This window comes from Desmodus rotundus, chromosome 5 (genome assembly GCF_022682495.2).
Source record: "Desmodus rotundus isolate HL8 chromosome 5, HLdesRot8A.1, whole genome shotgun sequence".
Taxonomy (NCBI): Eukaryota; Metazoa; Chordata; class Mammalia; order Chiroptera; family Phyllostomidae; genus Desmodus; species Desmodus rotundus.
Genome location: NC_071391.1, coordinates 77,893,687 through 77,915,480, shown reverse-complemented (window position 1 = coordinate 77,915,480; position 21,794 = coordinate 77,893,687). Strand labels below are relative to the sequence as shown.

Sequence of the window (21,794 nt, the reverse complement as noted above, 5' to 3'; positions counted from 1 at the left end):
CCGTATATAGAATTGCATGTAGTAATTACTCAGTAAACATTAGCTGTGATGATGATGATGGTGGTGGTGATGGATTGGCCCTTGAAGGTCAAGCTTAAATTTTAGTCATGTTTTCTTTTTCTCTTGTTTTTAATGTAAGAGTTATCATAGAATTTACAGATATGATTTAAATATGCTATAGTACAGTAAAATCTTTACTAGTACCTTTTACCTCTCACTACTGTTTTGGTTTTTCAGTTTATGGGAAAAACAGATGGAGACTATTATACTCTGGATGATATGTTTGTCTCCAAAGCAGCTGAGAGAGGACTTTTCGGTGAAGAGGAAGAGAACCAGAGGAAAAAAGCTATTGCTGAACATCGGAGTCTTGCTGCACAAATGGAAAAATGTCTGTATTGTTTCGACAGCTCTCAGTTTCCCAAGCACCTTATTGCTGCAATAGGTATTAAGGTAAGAAATACAACATTTATTGTTCTAAGGAAGCAATTCAGTGGTGTAGGTAGTTTTGCTTTTTTCATACTTACACGATTCCTAAGGAATCTGTCTTCTCTTATTATGTGTTTCAGATATTTTTCTCTTCTAGGGCCTTGTGACCCACAATTCTTAAAATCATTTTTAGAGTGAGTGTACATATTTAAATGACATGATTCTGCTCTTTAGAGAGGCAGCATTGGGTAGTAGTTAAGGCCCTGGACTTTGGGAGCCGGACTATCTCAATTCAAACTCTAGCTCTGCCATTTACCAGGTGTGTGACCTTATTTTTATGGTTGGCACTTGATTCTCCTTATTAAAATCACCTCAGAGATAAACTCAGTCTAAAGTAGCTTCTTATTATTCCCTTACTTTCTCATAGAACCTATTTATTTCCTCATGGAATACCTCATACGTTGAAGAAGTTTACTGTATTTTGTTTCACTTGTTTATTGTGTCTCTTCCCCAATAGTCTATAAGTTCCATGAGGATATAGGTAACTTTTCCTCCTCATTGTATGCCAAACATACATGTTTATAATATTTCAATAAATTTATGTTGTTGTAATCACTTATTTCAATACATTTAATAATTAAAGTCACTTATTTCAATAAATATTTGGTGGTTTAATTCTTATATTAGGTAAATCATTATTATGTACCAGATATATGCCAGACCCTAACTAGTCATTGGGGAAGATAGAGACTCAGATATAATTGTGGAGCTTGTTATTCTAGTGAATTAGGGAAGAAAATAAACAAAGTAATAATTTCTCTGATTTATGAAAGTGTTACTTATCACAAAGCAGATTAAACAAGAGACTGGGATGAAATGATGGGAAGTATTTTTGAGAAGGTGGTAGAAAAAGCTTCTGAGGAGGTATTTTGTAAAGATATGAAAGATGAGAAGGAACAAACAACATGAAGACATGAATGAGTAATGTTTCAGGACGGGGCATAAGTGAGTGAAAAGCCTTGAGGAGGAAATGAACTTGGCATTGATGGAACCAAAAGAGGACTAGTGTAGATGGAGTGGAGTGAGTGAGAAAAAGTGATGGGAGAAGAAGTGGAATGAATGAATGCTAATTTTAGGTAATCGTAGTTTTGGGAACATACATATACATTTTTCTTAATTAATTTGTTTGTTGTTGTATACACACATAAACACCCCTATATACCCAATGGCTTTTCAGTTCCGCCTATTGCATTTAGGTCGTTAAGATAGTCAGTTTATTTTCTTTTTCTTCTTTCCCTCCATACTTTATGAAAAAAGATAAATGTAAAAATCCCATTCAAAATTTGGTCAATTAAAGCAAACCCACGTTAACTGGTTACTTGTATAAATTTTTGTTAAGATCTTTTCCAGACCATTACATAAAATTTTATATTTTTGTAACTATGACTTATGAATAAATATTTCATTCCTCTCTAGTCTGATCCCTACCTTTAAAAAAAGTAAGAATAAATTAGACATAAAGTAACAGTTAAATTTTTCCTGCAGTGTTTCAGGAGAAGTGTGGGTTTGTTTTCAGTGACTTCATTTCCCTGTGCTTGAAGACAGTCTGGGTTTAGGGAGACACAGGGTGTGCAGGCCTTTGTCAGTCTCCTGTTTTGTAAGGCCCACAATTACTTTGCTGTTAAGCAGAAATGATACATAGTATTTCAGAACAATCCAAATTCTCACTCTTCTTGATTTTCTGATATTTAAAGTTAATGTTTTAAATCCAAATGTATTAATGGGATGGTATTAGTACTCATTAGAGTCAGACAGTTAATACCATGCTGGTCATCAGCTGTTTCTGCTTTCTCTTGCCTTTTTGTAAAATAAAAGTCACCTAGCTACTTTTGTGTCTTACCACTATGCTTTGCTTTAAAAAAAAAGAATTGACTTTTTTAAAAAGTTTTTTTAATAGTTTATTTTTTATTGTATTTTTATTGTATTTTTTATTGTATTTGATTTTTTTGACTTTGGTTTTTAAGAGCAGTTTTAGATTTATAGAAAAATTGAGAAGATAGTACAGGGTTCCATATACCTCACACCCAGTTCCTTCTGTTATTACATCTTATATTAGTATAGTGGATTTGTTACAAGTAATGACTCACTGCTGGTATTGTTTTTAATTGTGAATATGTTTGTGATTTTACTATAAACTTAGGTATTTACAGTATCTGTTTTAGGTATTTATATTTACTCCTGCCTTGTCCTTTGTCAGGAAAGTTTTAAAAATGTGCATTATTTTCTTAAATAAATACAGAAATATTGTCTGCCATACAAAATTTTTCTAGCTAAAATCTAGCAAAAAAAATAGCAGAAAATGAGATCAAACCCCTTTGCAGAATATTATTTATGTTTCTCATGAATACCTTTTGCTCAGTATACACGAGGTCTGTCCAGAAGGTATCTAGCCACATAATATGAAAAATAGAGACATTTACTGAAGAAGATACAAGAAACTTTGTACATAAGACAATGACGCCTCAGTCCCCTTCAAAGTGGACACCTTGAGACCTCACACAGTTTTCCCAGTTGCCATGAACTGCCCGTCTTATTTTCTAGAACCTCATCAACAGTCTGAAATCTCTTCCCTGTCAAAGGTGATTTTAGTTTTGGGAAAAGCCAGAAGTCACAGGGCACCAAATCTGGGTTGTAGGGTGCTGAGTCACCTGGGTGATTTGATGTTTCACGTTAAAAGCTCTACATGAGACATGATGCCTCAGCAGGCATGGTGTTTGATGAAGCTGCCAATTACCAGTTGCTCATAGCCGCAGTCTTCTGCATCATCTGAATAGTTGCTGTAGAGCAACGCTCAAGCTTAATGCAAAATTTGATTTGGATTCACCATTAGCTCTACTCGCTCAGTCATTTTGAATGTGACGACCACACGGTACATGTGTTCACTCAGCAGCATCTACTGCCCCCACTGACTAGTACAGTGAAGTTGTCATTGTTCATACATGCGCATTCCAGTCCACTCTCCTTGGCTGCCAGGTTACATCAATGTTGCACAAACCATTCTTGTTATATTAACAGTAGCTTGACATTTTCCAGATAGACCTTGTACATACTAATTGACCCTTTTTAAAAAGTGATAGCTTATAATGGAGAAATAGCACCAGCTTATAGGTAATACATGTATGTAAATAAATGGAATTTAGCCAAAGAAGTAAAGCCATACAGAGGTTATTTCCTTTTTCTCTTAGTTGGGTTAATTCTCTTTTCTCAGCCAATGAGAGGAAGGAGGACTGAATTAATAAACATTAGTTAGACATCTCTGCTGTTTCCAGGCCATGTGTTTTTTTATCTTTGCAAAATTATGTCAAGGGCTTTTAAAGCATGTAGCTTTCTCAGATCAAGAATAAAGTGTCATTCATTCTGCCCTTGGGGAAGCTTAATCTTTGATATGTAACAGTTAAAACTGAAACTTGTGTTGTTACTTTGCAGTTGATTAAAAGCTATCTTCATGGCTTTTAAAATATTAAGTATTTTTTAAAATACTAGAATATATTGCTTATAAACAAGGGTGCTTTATTAAATGTTAGTCAGATTTCCCTACTAAGGGTTTATCTGTTGCAACTGAGAATAAATAGCAATAACATTTCACATTTGCAATTTTTTTCTTTGTAGGTGTATTTATGTTTACCCAATTTTCAATCTCTTACCGAGGGTCACTGCTTGATAGTCCCTTTGCAGCACCATAGAGCAGCTACCTTATTGGATGAAGACATCTGGGAGGAAATTCAGGTTAGCATGATAATGTTCATTATTATTGTAACACTCAATGAGCAATGTTTACAAAACTCTTGTGATAAATCCCAACAGGTTTTATACCTTCATTGATTTTTACTTTCTGAACTTAAAATCCTGTATGCATTTCCGTAGTTGTGCATATCTGTGGATTATGATGTTTTCACCATGGTCCCTCATGTACTGCATGCTTTGAAAGCCTTTTAAAAAATTTATTGAGATATATTGACATATAACATAGTTTCAGGTGTGTGGCTGAAAGCTTTTGTCTACTAAATAAACTGACAAAGTAATTACTATTTTCACTTTTAAAAAATCAGTGTAAGATTTCTATTTCTAATCCGTGCATTTGTGAAACATGAGATAATCATTCTTACCACAGTAAGATAATACAATACAGCCAAAAGAAAAGACATTTTCAGAAAATAAAAAATAAATTTTGGAAGTCAGATGTGTATATTCAGCAGTTATTATATTTATATAATGGAACTGACTGTCTCTGCTGCTGTGATTTTTGTGGAGATTTTATTACCAGCTTTAATTTCTGTTCTTTAATAATCTGGCCCAGAGTTTGGATTCAAGGACTCTTTTTTCATCTTTTTTTTGTGTGTGTGGCCTCAAGAAATTGTAAAGCACAATATAGGTGAAATTGCTGCTGAATTATTTCAAGACCTCATAGTGATGGGGGGGTAGGCGGGTGGGAGAGAAAGGGAAAGAGGCGAGGATGAGATGGGTGGAGGGAGGGAGGGAGGGAAGGAGGCAATGAAAGAAACTCTTGTTTTTCTGATACCTGACAACTGAATAGGGGCTGCAGGGACTCCTAGTTAGAAAAATGTGTGGGAACATTGAGACTTCAAAAGAGACTCTCTCTGGTCTAGAGCAAAATATACTGCCAAATGGATTTTAAGTAATACAGAAATCAAGTCTGTGTGTTTTATATTTCTGTAAGAGGTTAAGCTACTTGATGAAAACATTGGGGTGGATAAAGAAGAAACTTGGTCAGTACAATACACATGCGTCCATGAGTATAAGATAATCCAAGTGTTGTGAGAAATGCAGGCACAAGAGCATTTATTAATTCTGCCCAAAGTTATGGTATATTCTAGTACAGGTTACATTATAGTTTAGCAGATTTTATAAGCCATATGCATTACAGAAAATTGAGTGAGGGAGGAAAAGCCAAACTGGTTTATGTGGATAATGGCATTATAGCTCTTTTTGTGTGTGTGATTGAAGAATATGTTGGAAGTTGTAAATTACTGTAACATAGTAAATGAATAAAATACCTGAACTCTAGCTTATTTAAAGAAATAGACTTTTATGATTTTTATTTTTACTTTCAAATATGTATGAAAACTCAAGTTATGTCTTGGTGAATATCCTTATGGTCATTACCTCTTTTAGAGAATATATTTACAAAAATGATTAGATTTAGCAAAATACATTCTTGATAAATACAGGAGCCATTTCAAGTGATTTTTTTCACCATTCTCTAGTAACATTTAAATTAATTTTTATATTTAATAAAAAATACAAATATAAGTTTCAGCAGAGCCTATGGGAATAATCACAAATTTTGAATAAGTTCCATTTTTTTTTAGTTTTATTTAAAACATAGTGAAACTCTTATCTCTTTTAAGTTTATTTTTATCAGTTTGACAAATATGTTTGATCATATGTTACAGCCAGACACTGTAGGTCCATTTTAAAATATCCAGAATTAACAGTATGGTGGTGGAGTTGTGGGTTCTTCTCTACAGTGGGCTTCACTTTCGGAGTGATGTAAATGGGCCTGTTTCATTGGGAAACCTCTAGTGTTGGTACCTTTAGGTCTTTTTCTTTGGGCCAATCAGAATCTCTAGAAAAACCCTTTTATTCTCTTGCCTGGAGCATTTAAGCCAGGTTGCCAGTGTTTGGGAGTTGAGTGGGGGAAGAAGGCTGGGTGGCAGGATGTTGAACATTTATTTAAGAACATTAAGTAACACTTCCTATAATGCCCAAGTTTTCAGACTGTATATTCTCAATTACCTAGTTTTCCCAGCCCTGCCACCTTCTCCAAAGGATAATCCTACAGGGTTAGGCTCCTGTGGAGGAGGGACTCTGACCTGTTAATTGCTTTTCTAAAGACTTTATCTAGCCATCTATTTCTCACAGCACTTCGCTTTTACTTCCACAGTTACTTAGTGTTGCCAGTTCCTAACCCTTTTGAGGATCTGCAGCTTGGCTTGCTTCTTTACTCTCTCTCATAAGCCCTTCCCTCTGTACCACCCAGATATGAACCAGCCTGTTGTGCTTAAGTCAGATAGTCACAGGTGAACTGATTTTCAGTGTATTTTCTCTCATTCTTTGTTCTAGTAGTTTTGTGCTGTTTTTAAAAATTAATAATCATTTTTGAGAGGTTCCCCTGTGAAGGGCATAGAATTAAATGTGTATATTCTATTCTGTCTCATAACATATATCTTTGGATATAACTTTATCTTTACAGATGTTCTATTTAGGAAATTTGAGTAAATAATAGTATTAATATTACATGATAGCATTGAAATTTTTAAGGAAAATAGTTTTTATTTCAAAATAGTTTACTCATATCTACTTGATATTTTTGTAATGTAACTTGGTACATATAAAGAATTCTAACACCCTGTAGTATAGTTTACTTAAATATATCGTAAGATGACTAAATGGTAATGGAAGAAAATACAATAAAGATTATATAAAAATGTTAAAAAAACAAAAATAATAATAATTTGAACATTGTTTTTACCACACAAAAATATATTGTAAGGAATTTTAGTCTAGGTGTGTTAGCTAAATGAAGAGTGGCAGTTAGTTTAGAAATGTGGAAAATAATGATTACCAAAGGGTGAAGTGTTTGCTACGAGGGATATAGAGATTGAATGTTATCCCCATAGCATGGGATGTCTGTATCTCTCTAGCATAAAATAGTTTTTGATAATGAACTAAAAAGCTTTCTTCATTGTTTAGTTGTCATATAACTATAAAAATGCATATTTAAATATGTACATTTTATTATATTGAACTTTAATCGAGTTGATAACCTCAGATTATACCATTAAAATTTATTTTAAAATTAAAGTCATGTAGAGAGAAGTACTTAAATGTGTATGTATGTCCTCTTTGAAGATATTAGTGTGATGTTTGTATATTTTATAATATGGAACTATTCTTGTATCACTAATTTAGTACTTTTGAGTTTTCATTTATAATCCCTGACCTCTTGAGTCTGTCTGCACTACTTCCAACAGCTAAACCAGGAAAGGATTAAGAGCAAACATGAGGAAGAAAGTTTGTGAGATAATGTTTGGGTTGCTTAAATTTTGATTTTTGATTATTACTGTTGTTGCTTTTTATCTAATTTTCCCTTCAAAAATGTTTGGTTTTCAAATATATAGCTCCACTCTGGTAATGATTTTCCCTTCTAGTATATAAAATTATCTTCTCACCACAGAACTAGATAAGGAAATAAATAACAATTAATTAAAAATAGTCATAATACATAAAAATTCACAAACATAGTAACTTAAAATAGAGACAATCTAAAAAAAACTGTATAAAACCAAATTTGTATATTTCCCATTGATTTTGTTTTTTAGTTGTTTTGTGCATGAAATATCAGGCAGGTGAAGGTAACTGCCTGGGACGTGCAGTTGAGTAGAGGGAACTATAGGGCTAACTGTTGTCACTTTCTGGTTCATCAGCAGCTTCAGTCATAGCACTGTTGTCAGTGAATTGACCATCTTATTATTCTTCAATTCTCTTACAAATAAAACCTAATTCATAGTACCTTCAGACAGCCGATGTTAATTTCTTGTATCACAGTCCAGTGTGGATTGGACGGACAGTTCTCTAAGGCAGATCACCTATAAGTAGCAAGTCAGGCGTCCAGACCCCTTTCCTGGTCCGGCTGTCCTATGGTGGAGTCCTGCTCTTTCAGCACCTGGGATGAAAGAAGATGAACATGAGAAGGCACACTGCTTCAGCAAGCAAGCGATGTATGTCATTCCACATACATTCATTGCTCAGAGCTAAATACAGCCTTACCTAAGTCCCAGGGAGGCTGGGAAATTTAGTGCTCTTGTTTGCCCAGAAAGAGGAAAAGGAAGGAATTTAGGTAACACAGTCTTTTGAGGAAGCATTTTTATCTGCAGAAATCAGTTCGGTGGCATGGCAACTATAAAATTTGAATAATCAATTTTACCATATAGACATCTATACCAGCATTTTATATTATTTATCATAATTTAGCCTCAGTTGTATGTGTGCTGTATCTATTAATGTGATTTTATCAAGTGTACTAAGTCAGAATTTTTAAGAGGAAATAATCTATAATCATCTATAATGATTTATCTCACAATCACCTGTAATGAGATTATAGGTGAAAAATCAGCAGTCCCTTACATTATTAGCCAAAGACTTTGAATTTAACAACAAATTGAGTGTTTCAGGTAAAGAGGCTGTGTTCAATTTAATAATATTGCTGTAGTGAGAAATGAAAAGTGAACCCCATTATCTGTTGCTTACTAGGTACCTCTGTAGTTCACCTCAAATTGTAATTATTTGCCTCCCTCCCTCCCTTTCTTCCTTTCTCTATTTGCTCTTACTTTATAAAATGAGTGGAAAACAGAAAAGTGATGAGTGATCAATAGTAAGTGATCAGTGGAGGCCTGGCAGGAACCCATAATGTTCATCCCCTACCCAGCAGTAATAAGTAGTCTCTTCCATTTTGGGGTGTCAGCAGAGGCTGAGTGGGGGACCTGAACTTCTAGACAATGTCTCAACAGCATCCTGGTCGAATGTGCAGAGAATTATGTTGAGTGAAAAACACCAACCCCAAAAGATTATATGATTCAATTTATATAACATTCCTGAAATGACAAAATCAAAGAAATGGAGAACAGTTGGTTGTTGCCAAGGTTTCAGAAAGGGGCTGGGGGTGGGAGTGAGTGTGACTAGAAAAGTTGGCAACAGTATTGGAAATGCTCTGTATCTGGACTGCATCAACATTGAAATCTTGGCTGTGTGTGGTTTTGTAAAATGTTACCATTGGGGGAAACTGGTGTAAGTGTACATGGGATTGCTCTGTATTATTTTGACATACTGATATTTTATCATGTTTAAATACTTTTAATTAAAATATTAAAAAGTTATAAATCGAGCCAACAAAACTAAATAAAAAGTGTTTCATCCTCCTACTCAGACGAATATACTTGCATAACACTCCACAAGGCCAAGTTTGAATCTGTAATTCTCTGACACTGTGGGGTCTACACATGGTGCTGTAGGGAATTGGCTTTTGGCTCCAGGTCTTCAGTCTGCTCCCTGTTCTTCTAATCCCTGGCTGCATGCTATACTGTGATGGGTGTCCTCTAAGTACATGTTAACATTGTGGACTCCATGTGTAAGCTCCTCGACAAACAACTGTTCTTCAGGTCTAGTAGTGTGAAATAAATAGTGACTAAGTAAATAAATAAAACAATAAAAAGTAGGGATTTTTAAAATAATGCTGGGTTATTTGGGAAAAGAAAACAGTCTTTTCAGCTTTGGTTCATTTGATTTTCATATGCTGGTAGGTCTAAATTATATGTGAAAATAGGGGATTGCTTGAATATACAAGGTTGCAAATGAAGGGTCAGCAGACATAAAAGGGAACCAGCAAATGAGGATGCAATAGGAAGCAATTAGAAGTAAATTCTCCTTGTCTGTTACTGAATTTAAAGATGCCTACCTGCTCAGAGCACCTTTTCCAGGCTTATGGATGTTTTCCTATGATTTTACTGTCAGTTTTGCATCTTTTACTACCTGAATTTGATTTTATCTCTTATTTTAGTGTATTGGAACCAATAAATATATACATAAAAATATGCAGTGTGAGTTTCAGTTTTTTAAAAAAATGTTTATATATGTGAAATTATGTATTGCCTTATTTACCTAACCATTTTTCTTTCTTCAGATGTTTAGAAAATCATTGGTAAAGATGTTTGAAGATAAAGGATTGGACTGCATATTTTTAGAAACTAATATGAGCATGAAGAAACAGTATCATATGGTTTATGAATGCATTCCTCTTCCGAAAGAAGTGGGTGATATGGCTCCCATCTACTTTAAGGTATTTATAGATAATCTTTACATGCATACGTATATTTTGCTACAGTGCTGTTTTGTAAATACAATCATCTTTATTCTTGTATTTTTCTTCAATACACCTACATGAAATTTTATATAAATAAATAAGTAAATACATAATGCTGTATAAATTTCCATAGAAAGCGATTTAGGATTTTGAGCTCTGAAAGCATGCTTTTTTAAATGTGTGAATATGCTAGCAACTGGTAATTTATAATTACTCTTTCATTTTCTCAGATGAAAAATCAGTTTTATCTTGAGTACTTCCACATCAAAATTATAGTCATAACTCAAGAAAACTTATCGTTGAAATTTATGAGAGCCTTAGTTACATATAAACAGTACAAATAACAATTTCTGACAAGTTATAGCTGTAAGTTTTAATATTTAGTACCTCATTATGCTATTTGTAAAAAGAAACTAATATCTAACCTTGACATCCACTTTTGGATATATAGTAAATTACGAGAGTTCTTAATTAAGTGTCATAATATTCAAGCAACTTTTACTAAATCGCATGTGTTTGATGCTGACCTGAATATGCTGTATTGATGGTTTATAGACTTGTGTAAATATATACGTGTACAACCGTGTATGAAATAGTAACATGCACAATGGAAAAAGGAGGTAATATTTCGTGTGATGGTGTTGGGAGACTTAGGAATGCAATGTTTAGACAGTATAGGATGGTAATGTTTATTAATGTGAACTATACATTTCAGTGAAGAGGATTATAAAATGTTTTAAGGCTAGTGAGGTGGTGAAAATCTACTTTTCCTCTAGACCTCTTTTAAAAAATCTGAATGTTTGATTTAAACAATTATGCTATTAAAGTATAGGAGGGTAAGTCAGATTACCCCCAAATCCATGCCAATCCTATGTTAAAAAAATCAGTTGAGTCAGTTGAGAAAGAGACTGTTATACTGGTGTTCAGTGGGGGTGTTTTGGTATTTCCTCAGTATATATAGTCTTAGGTGGTTGTGAGTATAGGCATTGAGATATAGGGTACAACATATGGTCATTAAAAATGCATTTTTTGGATTCAGCTTCAATTTTATATAGAATGGGCACATTGGAGTGTCAACACAAGCGACCCATGCCTTTTAATTGGGGAACAGTATATCTGATGCATTTAAATTGTCCTTATTTGAATGTTAATTTCATCATTAAAATTTGCTTTGTTAATAATGATACTATACAAAAATGAGATTATTTCATACTCATCACCCTGGCCTTTGTATTAAATATTTCTTTACCATAAATACTAGTCATATTGCCTAGCCTAGAAAGTCTTATAATGCCATTCGTATGTTTTTCCCCTGCATGTTTTTACTTCTTTGTTATGTAGCCAGAAATAGTTCAACTACTTGGTTGCTAAAAAGCATGTAAATTACTCTTTTCATACTGGGAAGAAGAGCTGTAAAACTAAATGTATTTATTTGAGTAGATTTCTATGAATAGAGTAAGGAATTTGTAAACTTTTATATTCACAATTTATGTGCAATATTAAATTGCTTGGTGTTATTAAGGATTTTTTTTTTATCATATAAAGTTGAGCTGAAGTTAACATAAGTACAAGAGTTAAGAGTGAGAAAAATACAGCTTGGTTAAAGGTAAGACTTTAAAAAATCAAGGAGTTCCAAGTTTAAATAATAGAAATTAAAGCCTATCCATTCAAAATCACTTACAATGTATAATATACCCTGTAGTTAGTTTACTGTGTTATTTCATTTTTAAATTGTCTCATTGTATTTGCATATATATTATTTTTCATTAACAAATGCCTATTTCTTAGAAAGCCATAATGGAATCTGATGAAGAGTGGTCTATGAACAAGAAATTGATTGATCTCTCTTCAAAAGATATCAGAAAGTCTGTAAGTATCTTTTCCCCCCTAATATTAGAAATTACACTTAAGGATCCTCATTAATTTCAGCATCTTACTTGAGAATGACCATTTGTCTGGTTCTACAAGTAAAGAAGAAATTCTTTTCATTTTGCTTGATCTAGCAAATGCACATTTGTTCAAATGCTTGTTTGAATGTTTATTCCGGCCCTCCTGGCCCTCCTGTAACTGGCTGTGACAGCCATCACACTCTGCCCCGGGAGTTCCTCTCACGGGCTTCCCAGCCTCCGTGGGACGAGTGGTGAGAGAGGCTTTCTTGTCATAGAATTACAGTGAGAGACATTTTCCTACAGGTTCTATTTTGAATTTGGAACTTGCTTTTTGTTTGTTTGTTTGATTCTTACACAAGGTTTCCTGTTAAATCCCTTTAAAATAGTTAAATATAAGTAGGTAGTTACAGAATAGCCACAGGGACCTAAAATATAATATAGGAAATGGAGTGGCCAGAAAACCTACTCATGATCCATGGACATGAACAATGGTGTGGGGATTGCCTGAGGGAGTAGGGGTGTTGGGTGGAGGGGGGCAAAAGGGGAGAAACTGGGACAACTGTAATAGTGTAATCAATAAAATGTAATTTAAAAAGAAATATACAGACTGCAAAAATTAATTGATCTGACATATAACATATAAGTGCATTTTTGTTCATGAGAAGTAGACAGTATTACATAAAATAAGATGAAATAAAAAATAAAATAGACTACAGGTTCATTATTCTGTTGGGGAGCTTTTTCACCATTTTTCCTAGTTCACTGTTCTTACAGAACAAGTTTTAGATACAAGGTTCACATAAGTTGAGTTCTTTTGTAATGACTTCTTTCTTTTCTAGAAATGCAAATTAAAGGGAATAGAGGTAGAATTGTGACTTCCATTTTTGTTTTTTTATTTAAAAAGTGATTTAGTTTACAAATGTTTATTAAGTGTTTCCTATTTACCAGGCACTATTTAGATGCTTGTCATGCACAGTGGAACAAAACAGAGAAGATCCCTGACTTGACGGAGCTTACATTTTAGGGCAGGATTTGGGAACCTCCAGCCTGGGTGCTAAATCCAGCCTGCTGCCTGTTTTTATAAACGGAGTCTTATTGGAAGACAGCTACACCCATCTGTTTATGTTTTGTCTTCGGCAGATTTCATGCTACAAGGGCAGACAGAGACTATGATCTGCAAAGCCTTACCCCCTCACATATTTTATTTAACTTGAAACTTCTCTAAGCGTTTTTAAGTTTGCTGACCCCTGTTCTAGAATAATTGTCACTAGAATATTTCTCTCCCATTTCTTCTTTGGGGGAGCTAGACTCCTGTTATCTGTGACTGATAGGGTTCCTTATTACATTTATTATATCCCAGTCAAAAGATTCAAATTCCATTGCATTATTGAAGAAAGTTTTAACTCTAAGATAAAATATTCTCTACCATCTTTTTTCTTCCATTTCTGGTGAATTGAGCTAGATAATATATTTAAAAACAAAACATAAAAACCCTCCTAAATGTCCTATGTACTTCTGTCTTAACGAGCCTATAGAAAAATGTATCTAGTGTACATACAGCTTTTGTGCCTGTTTTTTACTTGTTATACCATAATTTCCATTGCCATTAAATATTGTTTTAGAACATGATTTTAATGGCAGTTGAAAATATTTTAAAGAAGAAGTTTTGAAAGAAATATATTCTCCATTTGCTACACTGTATATGGAGTTTTCTTACTGGTAAACCACCACCTACCTAGTATAAGTTTGTTTTTTAAAGATCTAGATAAATACTTAAGTACCCAGAGGGCTCTAATATTTTAACTTAACCAATATGCAAAATAAGAAACATACAGACTCTTGGTAGTATATTCAACTTTGAAGTATTTCAAATATAGCACTAGTTGCCTTTTCTAAGTCACCACATAGCATTGCATCTGAGAGTCACAGCAGATGGAGAACAAGCCAGGTGACTTGTTAAGGTCCTTTTGAGCTTCAGGATTTAGGAATTAGTGGGGGGAATTGTGGAGAGAACTTGAGTATAAGAATAATTCCAAAGCAGGTCACTTTTTAGGTTAATAAGCTTTCCAATATCTTTTTTAAGTGATAAAAGTGTTTTGAGCATGAAGTGAACAATCTTGAGTTATTTTAACATTATTTTTATTCTGAAAAAAAATCTCACTCTCCTTCTTCCAAGACTGCTGCGTCCTTGGCAGTTTCATGAAGTGTTTTACCTGCCTTATTGTGCGTGGGGTGTTGTTTTTCCCTATAGTAGAGTCTTAGCTTTTAGCAGAGATTCACGTATTTGTAATTCATTCTGATTCTTTGTTGATTTATGTTTTTCCTTGCTGTGTGAGTATAAGCTTCTCTTTTTAGGCCCATTTTGTTTACTTTCTGTGGGTCTTTGGACACCTTTGCAGTGTAGTATGAAGTTTATGGAAACATACAAGGGAAGCAGATCTGAATATTTATTGTAGAAGAGTTGACATGATATTCAATAACTTGTCATAAAAGTGGTCATTTTTTACATAGCTATTTTATTGAGATTTCATATGAGTTCTTTCTGAACTTTTAAATGTGATTTTTAAGTTTAATTTTATGAAAAACATATAACACTTTAGGGGCTGATTTTTTAAAAAACATGTAACACATTCAGAAACTGATTTTTTTTTAACTAAGGAAAGTCAGTCTCAAGAAAATTTTGGATTTACCCAGAGACCTTCGAACTCAGAGACAATTATATGAAGTCAGGAGTAACATCTGGAATATTAAAAGGAGAATATTAAAATATTACTGTTTTTCTACCATAAATAATTTTTTTGCAGGTATAGTGGTTATAAAAAACAGGTAACTCTCAGTACCTGTGAAGAGTGGTATCAAAGTTTTAACTTCTTTCCCTCTGGCTGGTTAGGCAAGGAGAGACAAGTGCTAAATGTGCATATATTTTGATACTAGGAAGACCATGGCTTGTACCTTTTGCAGCAAGAGCACAGAGGAGGAGTTGTGGTAGAAGCTGTTCTTCGTGTAGCAGTAGTTCAGAGTTCGTTGTGCCATCTTGGCAGTTCTGCCGTAGACAGTTGGCATTTGGTGTACGTATTAGTTTCCTAGTGCTGCTGTAACAAATTACCACACACTGAGTGGTTTTAAACACCACAGATTTATTATCTTATAGTTCTGGAGGTCACAAATATAAAATGAGTTTCACTGGCCTGAAATTAAGGTGTTCAGCAGGCCTGCGTTCTTTCTGGAGCCTCTCGAGGAGACTTTTTCCAGCTTCTAGAAGTCACCTGCATTCTGTGGCTTCATCTTTAAAGCCAACAGTGTATGATCTTCCAATCTTTCTCTGAGTCTCACCCACCTTTTTCTCTCTTGTGAGTACTTTTGTGATTACATTGGGCCCACTGGATAACCCAGAATAATCTCCCCATTTCAAGATTGCATAACTTAATTGCATCTGCAAAGTCCCTTTTGCCATATATAGTAATATATTCACGACAAAATAATGGATTAGATTATTGGTATATTTAGGGGGTCACTATTCTGCCAAACACAGTATAATACAAACAAAAGGCAAGGGTACTCATTACAAATCGCTCCCTTGAGTTCTCTCTCCTTCCAGTGCTGTCCTTTAGTTGATGTATTTCTGTGATACTGTTTCAGTCATTCAGCTTTGTGTTTCACACATGAGGATCTACTTCAGAGAGCAAAGATATTCTCATGGAGCCTTCTGTCCTTTTTTCTTTTTTCCACCAGTTTGGCACAAGACACTAGTGTTCGGGAGACGGAAATACAAGTGATATTTGAAGACCTTGACTGTGCCAAATGCTAGGCCACGTGCTTTATGTGAACTTTCCGTTTGATTCTCACAGCAAACCTCTGAGCTCTTCACAGTTCTCATGAGACTCAGCGATGTCAAATAACTTGCCTGTGCTTACATAGTTGTAAGGGTTGGACCTGTGATTAGAGCCCGTCTCTTTATTTTTTTCTTAATTATCTAGGTCATGCATGTTTATATTTTAAAAATGTGAAGATTAAAAAAATACAAAGTCATAAAACAGTAATCTATTTCTTTGCATATTTTATAAACTGATTGGTTTTTACTTATAGTTTTCCTATGACATACATAACTCTTTATTAGCCCTAATTTAAAATGCTTTATGTTATTTCAAGACGACTGCTTTCTTCCACCATACTATACTGTCTCTCTTCAAGTCACGCCTTCTGGAGGACACAATACAAAATACATAGATGTGATTCAGAGTAGATGCTGACGGTATGAGGGGATTAGAGAGGACAGGTAGTACTATTATGTGACTCACTTGAATAACTTCTGACAGAATTGGAGCTTGGAGGGAAAACTTGCATGGACAAAGATTTACTTAATTGATAAATAAATAAATTACAGCCTTTTCCAATCAAGATAGAGTTTAAAATACTGTGTGTGTGTGGAAAGAGAGAGGGAAAGGAAATGGGAGGAAGATAAAGACCCTTGACCAATGTAGATTTGAACTGCATTGATCCACTTAATGTAGAATTTTTAAAATAAATCACTGTATTGTTTTTGATCTGTGGTTGGGAGTCCATGGATGCAGAGGGCCGCCTGACTGTATGCATTGATCTGTGCCACTTTATAATAGGGGGTTGGAGCATTTTTAGATGTTAATACCCGTGGGGTCCTGGAGCCAGTTCCCCAGGGATGCTGAGGGTAATTAAGTTCATCTGGAGTCAAGATATACATGGATTTTCAAGTCTGTGGTGTCAGCACCCCTGACCGCTGAATTGTTCAAGGGTCAGCTGTAGTTAATCCTGGAAATATTTTGAAATGAGGTTGGTAAACTAAGTATTGCCATACCCATCTCACTAGTTACTAAAATTATGATTGTTCAGGTTTAATTTATCTTAGATCAGTAAATAATAATAAAGTCTCAGTGGTATTATAAACAAAGCTTTATGTATATGGCTAGGCCCCCTTCCTATTCTGCATTGCAAGAAAAATATAAGAAAGCTTATTTTTATTCTCTATTTGTATAGTCTAAAGGAAATTACTCTGCTGTTATATTTTCAAAACATACTTTTCTTTTCTGTTTTTCCCAAAGACAGGGAAATAATTGGCTTTGATTATAATTGTTGAATGTTATGAAGAGCTGTCTGACTGAAAGGCTGCGAAATGAAAGGTTTGAGAATGTTAGGTCGTTGCTTCAGTATCGACTGTCATTGAATCAGTATTCAGTGATTTGGAAATTCATTGTATACTTTTTCTTGAGGGATACTTAACTACTGCCATGCGAGAGAGCAAGAAGAGGGATTAAGCATGGCTTTCTGATTTCATATTGTATTCATGTGCAATTTATCTGTTTATTTAGGTACCCAAAGGCTTACCTTATTTCTCTGTGGATTTTGGCCTCCAAGGTGGGTTTGCCCATATTATTGAAGATCAACACAAATTTCCTCATTACTTTGGAAAGGTATGTTCATAAATTTAATAAAATTTCCATATTTAGCCATTTGGTAGCACTTTTCTTTTGAAGGGAAGTCAAAACTTTGGTAACAGTATATACAGTGAGGTTGTTCAGTACTGTTCTACCCAAGCTTTAGAGGGATGACCTAGACACTATTAATACAGTCACCCCAGAATATTTGGTACAGTCAGAAATGTCACTTTGGAATGAAAGATTTGTTACAGTGTCAACAGTGACTACAGTGGAGTCAACCAGCTTTGTGCTGAGAATGATACTCAGCAACATTTATTGAGGGCTTATACTGATACAGGTATTATTCTAAGCACTCACTTAATTCTCACAATATTTCTGTTATGTAGATATTGTTATTACTATTTTACAGGTGAAGAAACTGAACTGTAGAGAGGTTATATAATTTGCTCAATGTCATTTGCTAACAAATGAGAGAACCAGGGGTACATGCACTCATGATTTAACTGGAGAGCAGACGATCTTAACTCTTCATTTATAATTGAGCATCATGTAGCTAAGGATTATGTGACTCATTTCATGCATAGTTTCTGGCCAGATACCAGAATGCAGGTCTGATGGTCAGTAGGTTCTTTTCAGTACTACAGACTGCCTTCTAGGGGCACAGCCCTTACACGTGTCTGCTGAGGGTGTGGCTAGTGTGTAAGTAGTATTAGGGACTGGAATGAATTAATGTAGCCAATGAAGCACTCTAAAGAACTCTAAAGAAGTCCAGGCAATAAGAGCTCTAGAAGTGACCTTGCAATCTAGTGTAGCTCGGCCTTTCTGCTCAGGTCATCTCCTAAATCCTCGAGGAGACTTGATGAATTCCCAGGGTTCCCTGTTCTTCCTCCCCACTTTCATCTCCTGTGAAAGACCAGCATCTACAATGAATGGGGACATGTCAAGAGGAACCTCAACTCCAGAGGTTGGGCTTACAACTTTCATGCTGTTGCCCTTACAGGATTAACCAGGGGCCCAAAATCGTGTGCATCTTTGAACTGTTGAGGTATATTACAGAAACTAATTTGAGAAATTTTCAGAATATTTTTTCCAAACTTAATTAGAAAGAAATTTGTTTTCATTGTTCTGAAAAATTCTGTTGTTATTCAGTGACGAATTTTGTCATTGAACATATGTGTGGATTTAGTTTTTTTAAACTTGATTCTGATGAAAATGAAGTAAATTATCATTTATTTGTGTAAATTTAATTGGAAAATTGTCTTCACTCAAATGTTATGCATATTTATAGTTGATATGATACTGTTGTGATGTTAAAGTGAAAGCTTCTTCAGTTAACATTGCATCACTGATTAATTTTTCACAAAAAGTGCTTTTGAAGAATCAGTTTGTGAGCCCAAGAATTCCTTTATTCTGCTGCCTGAGCAGTTGTTCACAAAGCAAGAAGGGATTGTCTCTTTCCATTAACAACTGTGTTAGTAACAAACAAGAATCAATCCTATGTGGTACACATAAGAAAAAACTTGATGTTTCATAGAGACAATATTAGGTCAGTTTATAAGCTAGGCTTTCTTAAACTGTGTTGCTTACTTGGACCGATGCCAAGAAACTCTTGCATTCAATCTAAATTTACCTCATTTCCCCTGATGTCTTCTATGAACTATTGGCTTCTTTATTTCCCAGCCTCAATGATGGAGATTCCCATTTCCATGAAACTTTTCCTGATATATTTAACAAATGGAATCTTTTTTCTTTTGAGTCTCCTTATAATTTGCATTTACCTGTTCTACTTTGTAAGACAGTCCTTTTCATAGTTGGGTTATTACTCTGGCTCTCACCACAACTCCACATTTGTTATGAGCTCTCTGAAGACAGAGCGCTCATAAGTATGTTGGTTTCTTTGTACCCCTTCAGTATTTCACTCTTCCTTTACACAGTAGGTTCCCTTGGTATGGTTGTTAAGATGAAGAATCTATGTCTTAGATTATGTCCAAGATCTTACCACACATAGCTGGATTGAGTATGCAGAATTCAAGCCTTAGCCCATTGTTTTCCTAGACTGCCTCTCTGTAAATATTACAGTCTTCTTGTACCTTTCTGTACATGGATACTCAAAAGCACATATTTGATTAATTTCTGTACCTAACAGCACAGAAAGAAGATCATGAAGGAAATAATGTAGAATAATAAAGAGATAAAATCCATTTCTTTTAGGGATTGGAGTGTGACTTTTAAAATGAAGATGATTTTTACCTTTTAATTCTTGATTTATATGTATCATATTAAAATTGCTTTTGATTCCTGAAAAAGATAATAGTAGAGGAAATTGATTTATAAATACACTGGCTAGCAGAGAAAACATTAATCTGAGATTCAGCCACAGTTGAACAACAAAGTTAGTAATTATTAGATGTTGATTAACTCTTACTTCACTCTGGAGCAGCTAATAAGGAGTAAATCAATTAAAATTCACTTTCTCAACTACTATAAAGGACACATGGACAAAACCAAGGGGGAGGGTGGAAGCTGGGGAGAGAGGTGGGTTTGGCTGGTGTGGGGTAGAGGGATGGGGAGAAAATGCAGACAACTGTACAACAATAAAGTAATAAATTAAAAAAAATCACTTTCTCTTTCTCTACTTTGCTGCTATGTGGTAGGTGTGTTAATGAGCAACAGAATGGACAAACTGCTTGACAAGGAGACACAGCTAGGACTCCTAAGGTTACAGGGTTTGCATAGTTAGAACTAATTGAAAACAAGATGTGTTTAACTTGAAACTAATATTTATGTAAAGTTTGAACATTTTCATGGAGAACAACTTAGTGCTGTATTTAGTAGCAGAATAAGCAAATAGTTTCATTCCTGTTTTCAGTATTTATACATACGTGTTTGTATTTTTCTCATTCTTTAAAAGGAAATCATTGGTGGGATGCTGGATATAGAACCAAGACTTTGGAGGAAAGGGATCCGAGAAAGCTTTGAGGATCAGAGGAAGAAAGCACTGCAGTTTGCCCAGTGGTGGAAACCATTTGACTTCACCAAAAGTAAAAAATGTTGAGTCATACCTTTCATGTTTTATTTCCTCTTCAGATTTTTTTCAGCTTTATTTCCATAGCACCTAGCTAAACTACTGACCCTCGGGTCACAGCGAAAGTCATGCTCCGGATCTCTGACAACTGTGCATCACTGGATTTTGTCATTTCCTTCCCCACCTGCTCCTGCGGACTTCATTGCAGTGACTGGAACTAAGACCAGATGTATTGGGTGACCTGCTCACGTTCCTGTTCTGTACCCACATCTTGGTGTTCTGAACTCGTCAGTGAATACATAGAAAGGCTTTTCCAAAGGATTAGCTAAGAAGTATAACAAATCATTGGTTGAGAAGGAGATGGGTTGGCTTCAAGGGTGACTCTATTGATTGACTTCTTTTCCATTTTTAAAATGAAGAGTTGGCATATTCAGTAATAATACTTGAAATTTCTTTTCATAGCATTTTATAGAAGATCTCTTAATCTTCTACCAGTAGTGTGTGTGTGTGTGTGTGTGTGTGTGTGTGTCACTGCGATTCTTTTTATTAAAGGAAAAAGAATGTTCCAAAGGTAATAAAGAATTGAACGAAGGCCCTGACTGGTGTAGCTTATTTGGTTGGGTGTTGCTCCGTGGAGTGAAGGGTTGCTAGAACGGTTCCTGGTCAGGGCACATGCCTGGGTTGCAGGTTCAGTCCCCAGTTGAGGTGTGTGTGAGAGGCAACTGATCGATGATTCTCTCTCACATCAATGTTTCTCTCCCTTTCTTTCTCCTTCCCTTCCTTCCTCTCTAAAAATAAGAAATAAAATCTTTTAAAAAAGACATTAATTTAAAAAATAATTACATGAAGTATTATAACATGTTCATGATTTGTTTTTAATTCTAGATTTTAAAATAGTGTCTTTGAATTTCAGTGATTTTAAAAGTAATTGTTCTAAAAATGTGATTTTTAAAAATTATATTTTATTGATTATGGTGTTACAGTTGTCCCAATTTTTCCCCCTTAGCCTGTTTCCACCCAGTATCCCCCACTCCCTCAGGTAGCCCCCACACCATTGTTCAAGTCCATGGGCCATGCATATAAGTTCTTTGGTTACTCCATTT

At 34.7% G+C, this 21,794-nt stretch overlaps 1 protein-coding gene across 2 annotated transcripts in view; it reads left to right on the top strand.

The window, feature by feature from the left end:
- Positions 1 to 21,283, top strand: part of CWF19L2 (CWF19 like cell cycle control factor 2) — a 105,363-nt gene extending 84,080 nt beyond the window's left edge. For both annotated transcript variants that reach the window (XM_024570737.3, XM_024570736.3), the window contains exons 13-18: positions 238 to 450; positions 4,096 to 4,212; positions 10,187 to 10,342; positions 12,155 to 12,235; positions 17,598 to 17,699; positions 20,578 to 21,283. In XM_024570737.3, the coding sequence (XP_024426505.2) occupies positions 238 to 450; positions 4,096 to 4,212; positions 10,187 to 10,342; positions 12,155 to 12,235; positions 17,598 to 17,699; positions 20,578 to 20,721 (813 nt within the window). In that variant the 3' untranslated portion in view covers positions 20,722 to 21,283. The remainder of the gene's footprint in view (positions 1 to 237; positions 451 to 4,095; positions 4,213 to 10,186; positions 10,343 to 12,154; positions 12,236 to 17,597; positions 17,700 to 20,577) is intronic.
- The last annotated feature ends 511 nt before the right edge of the window (positions 21,284 to 21,794 follow it).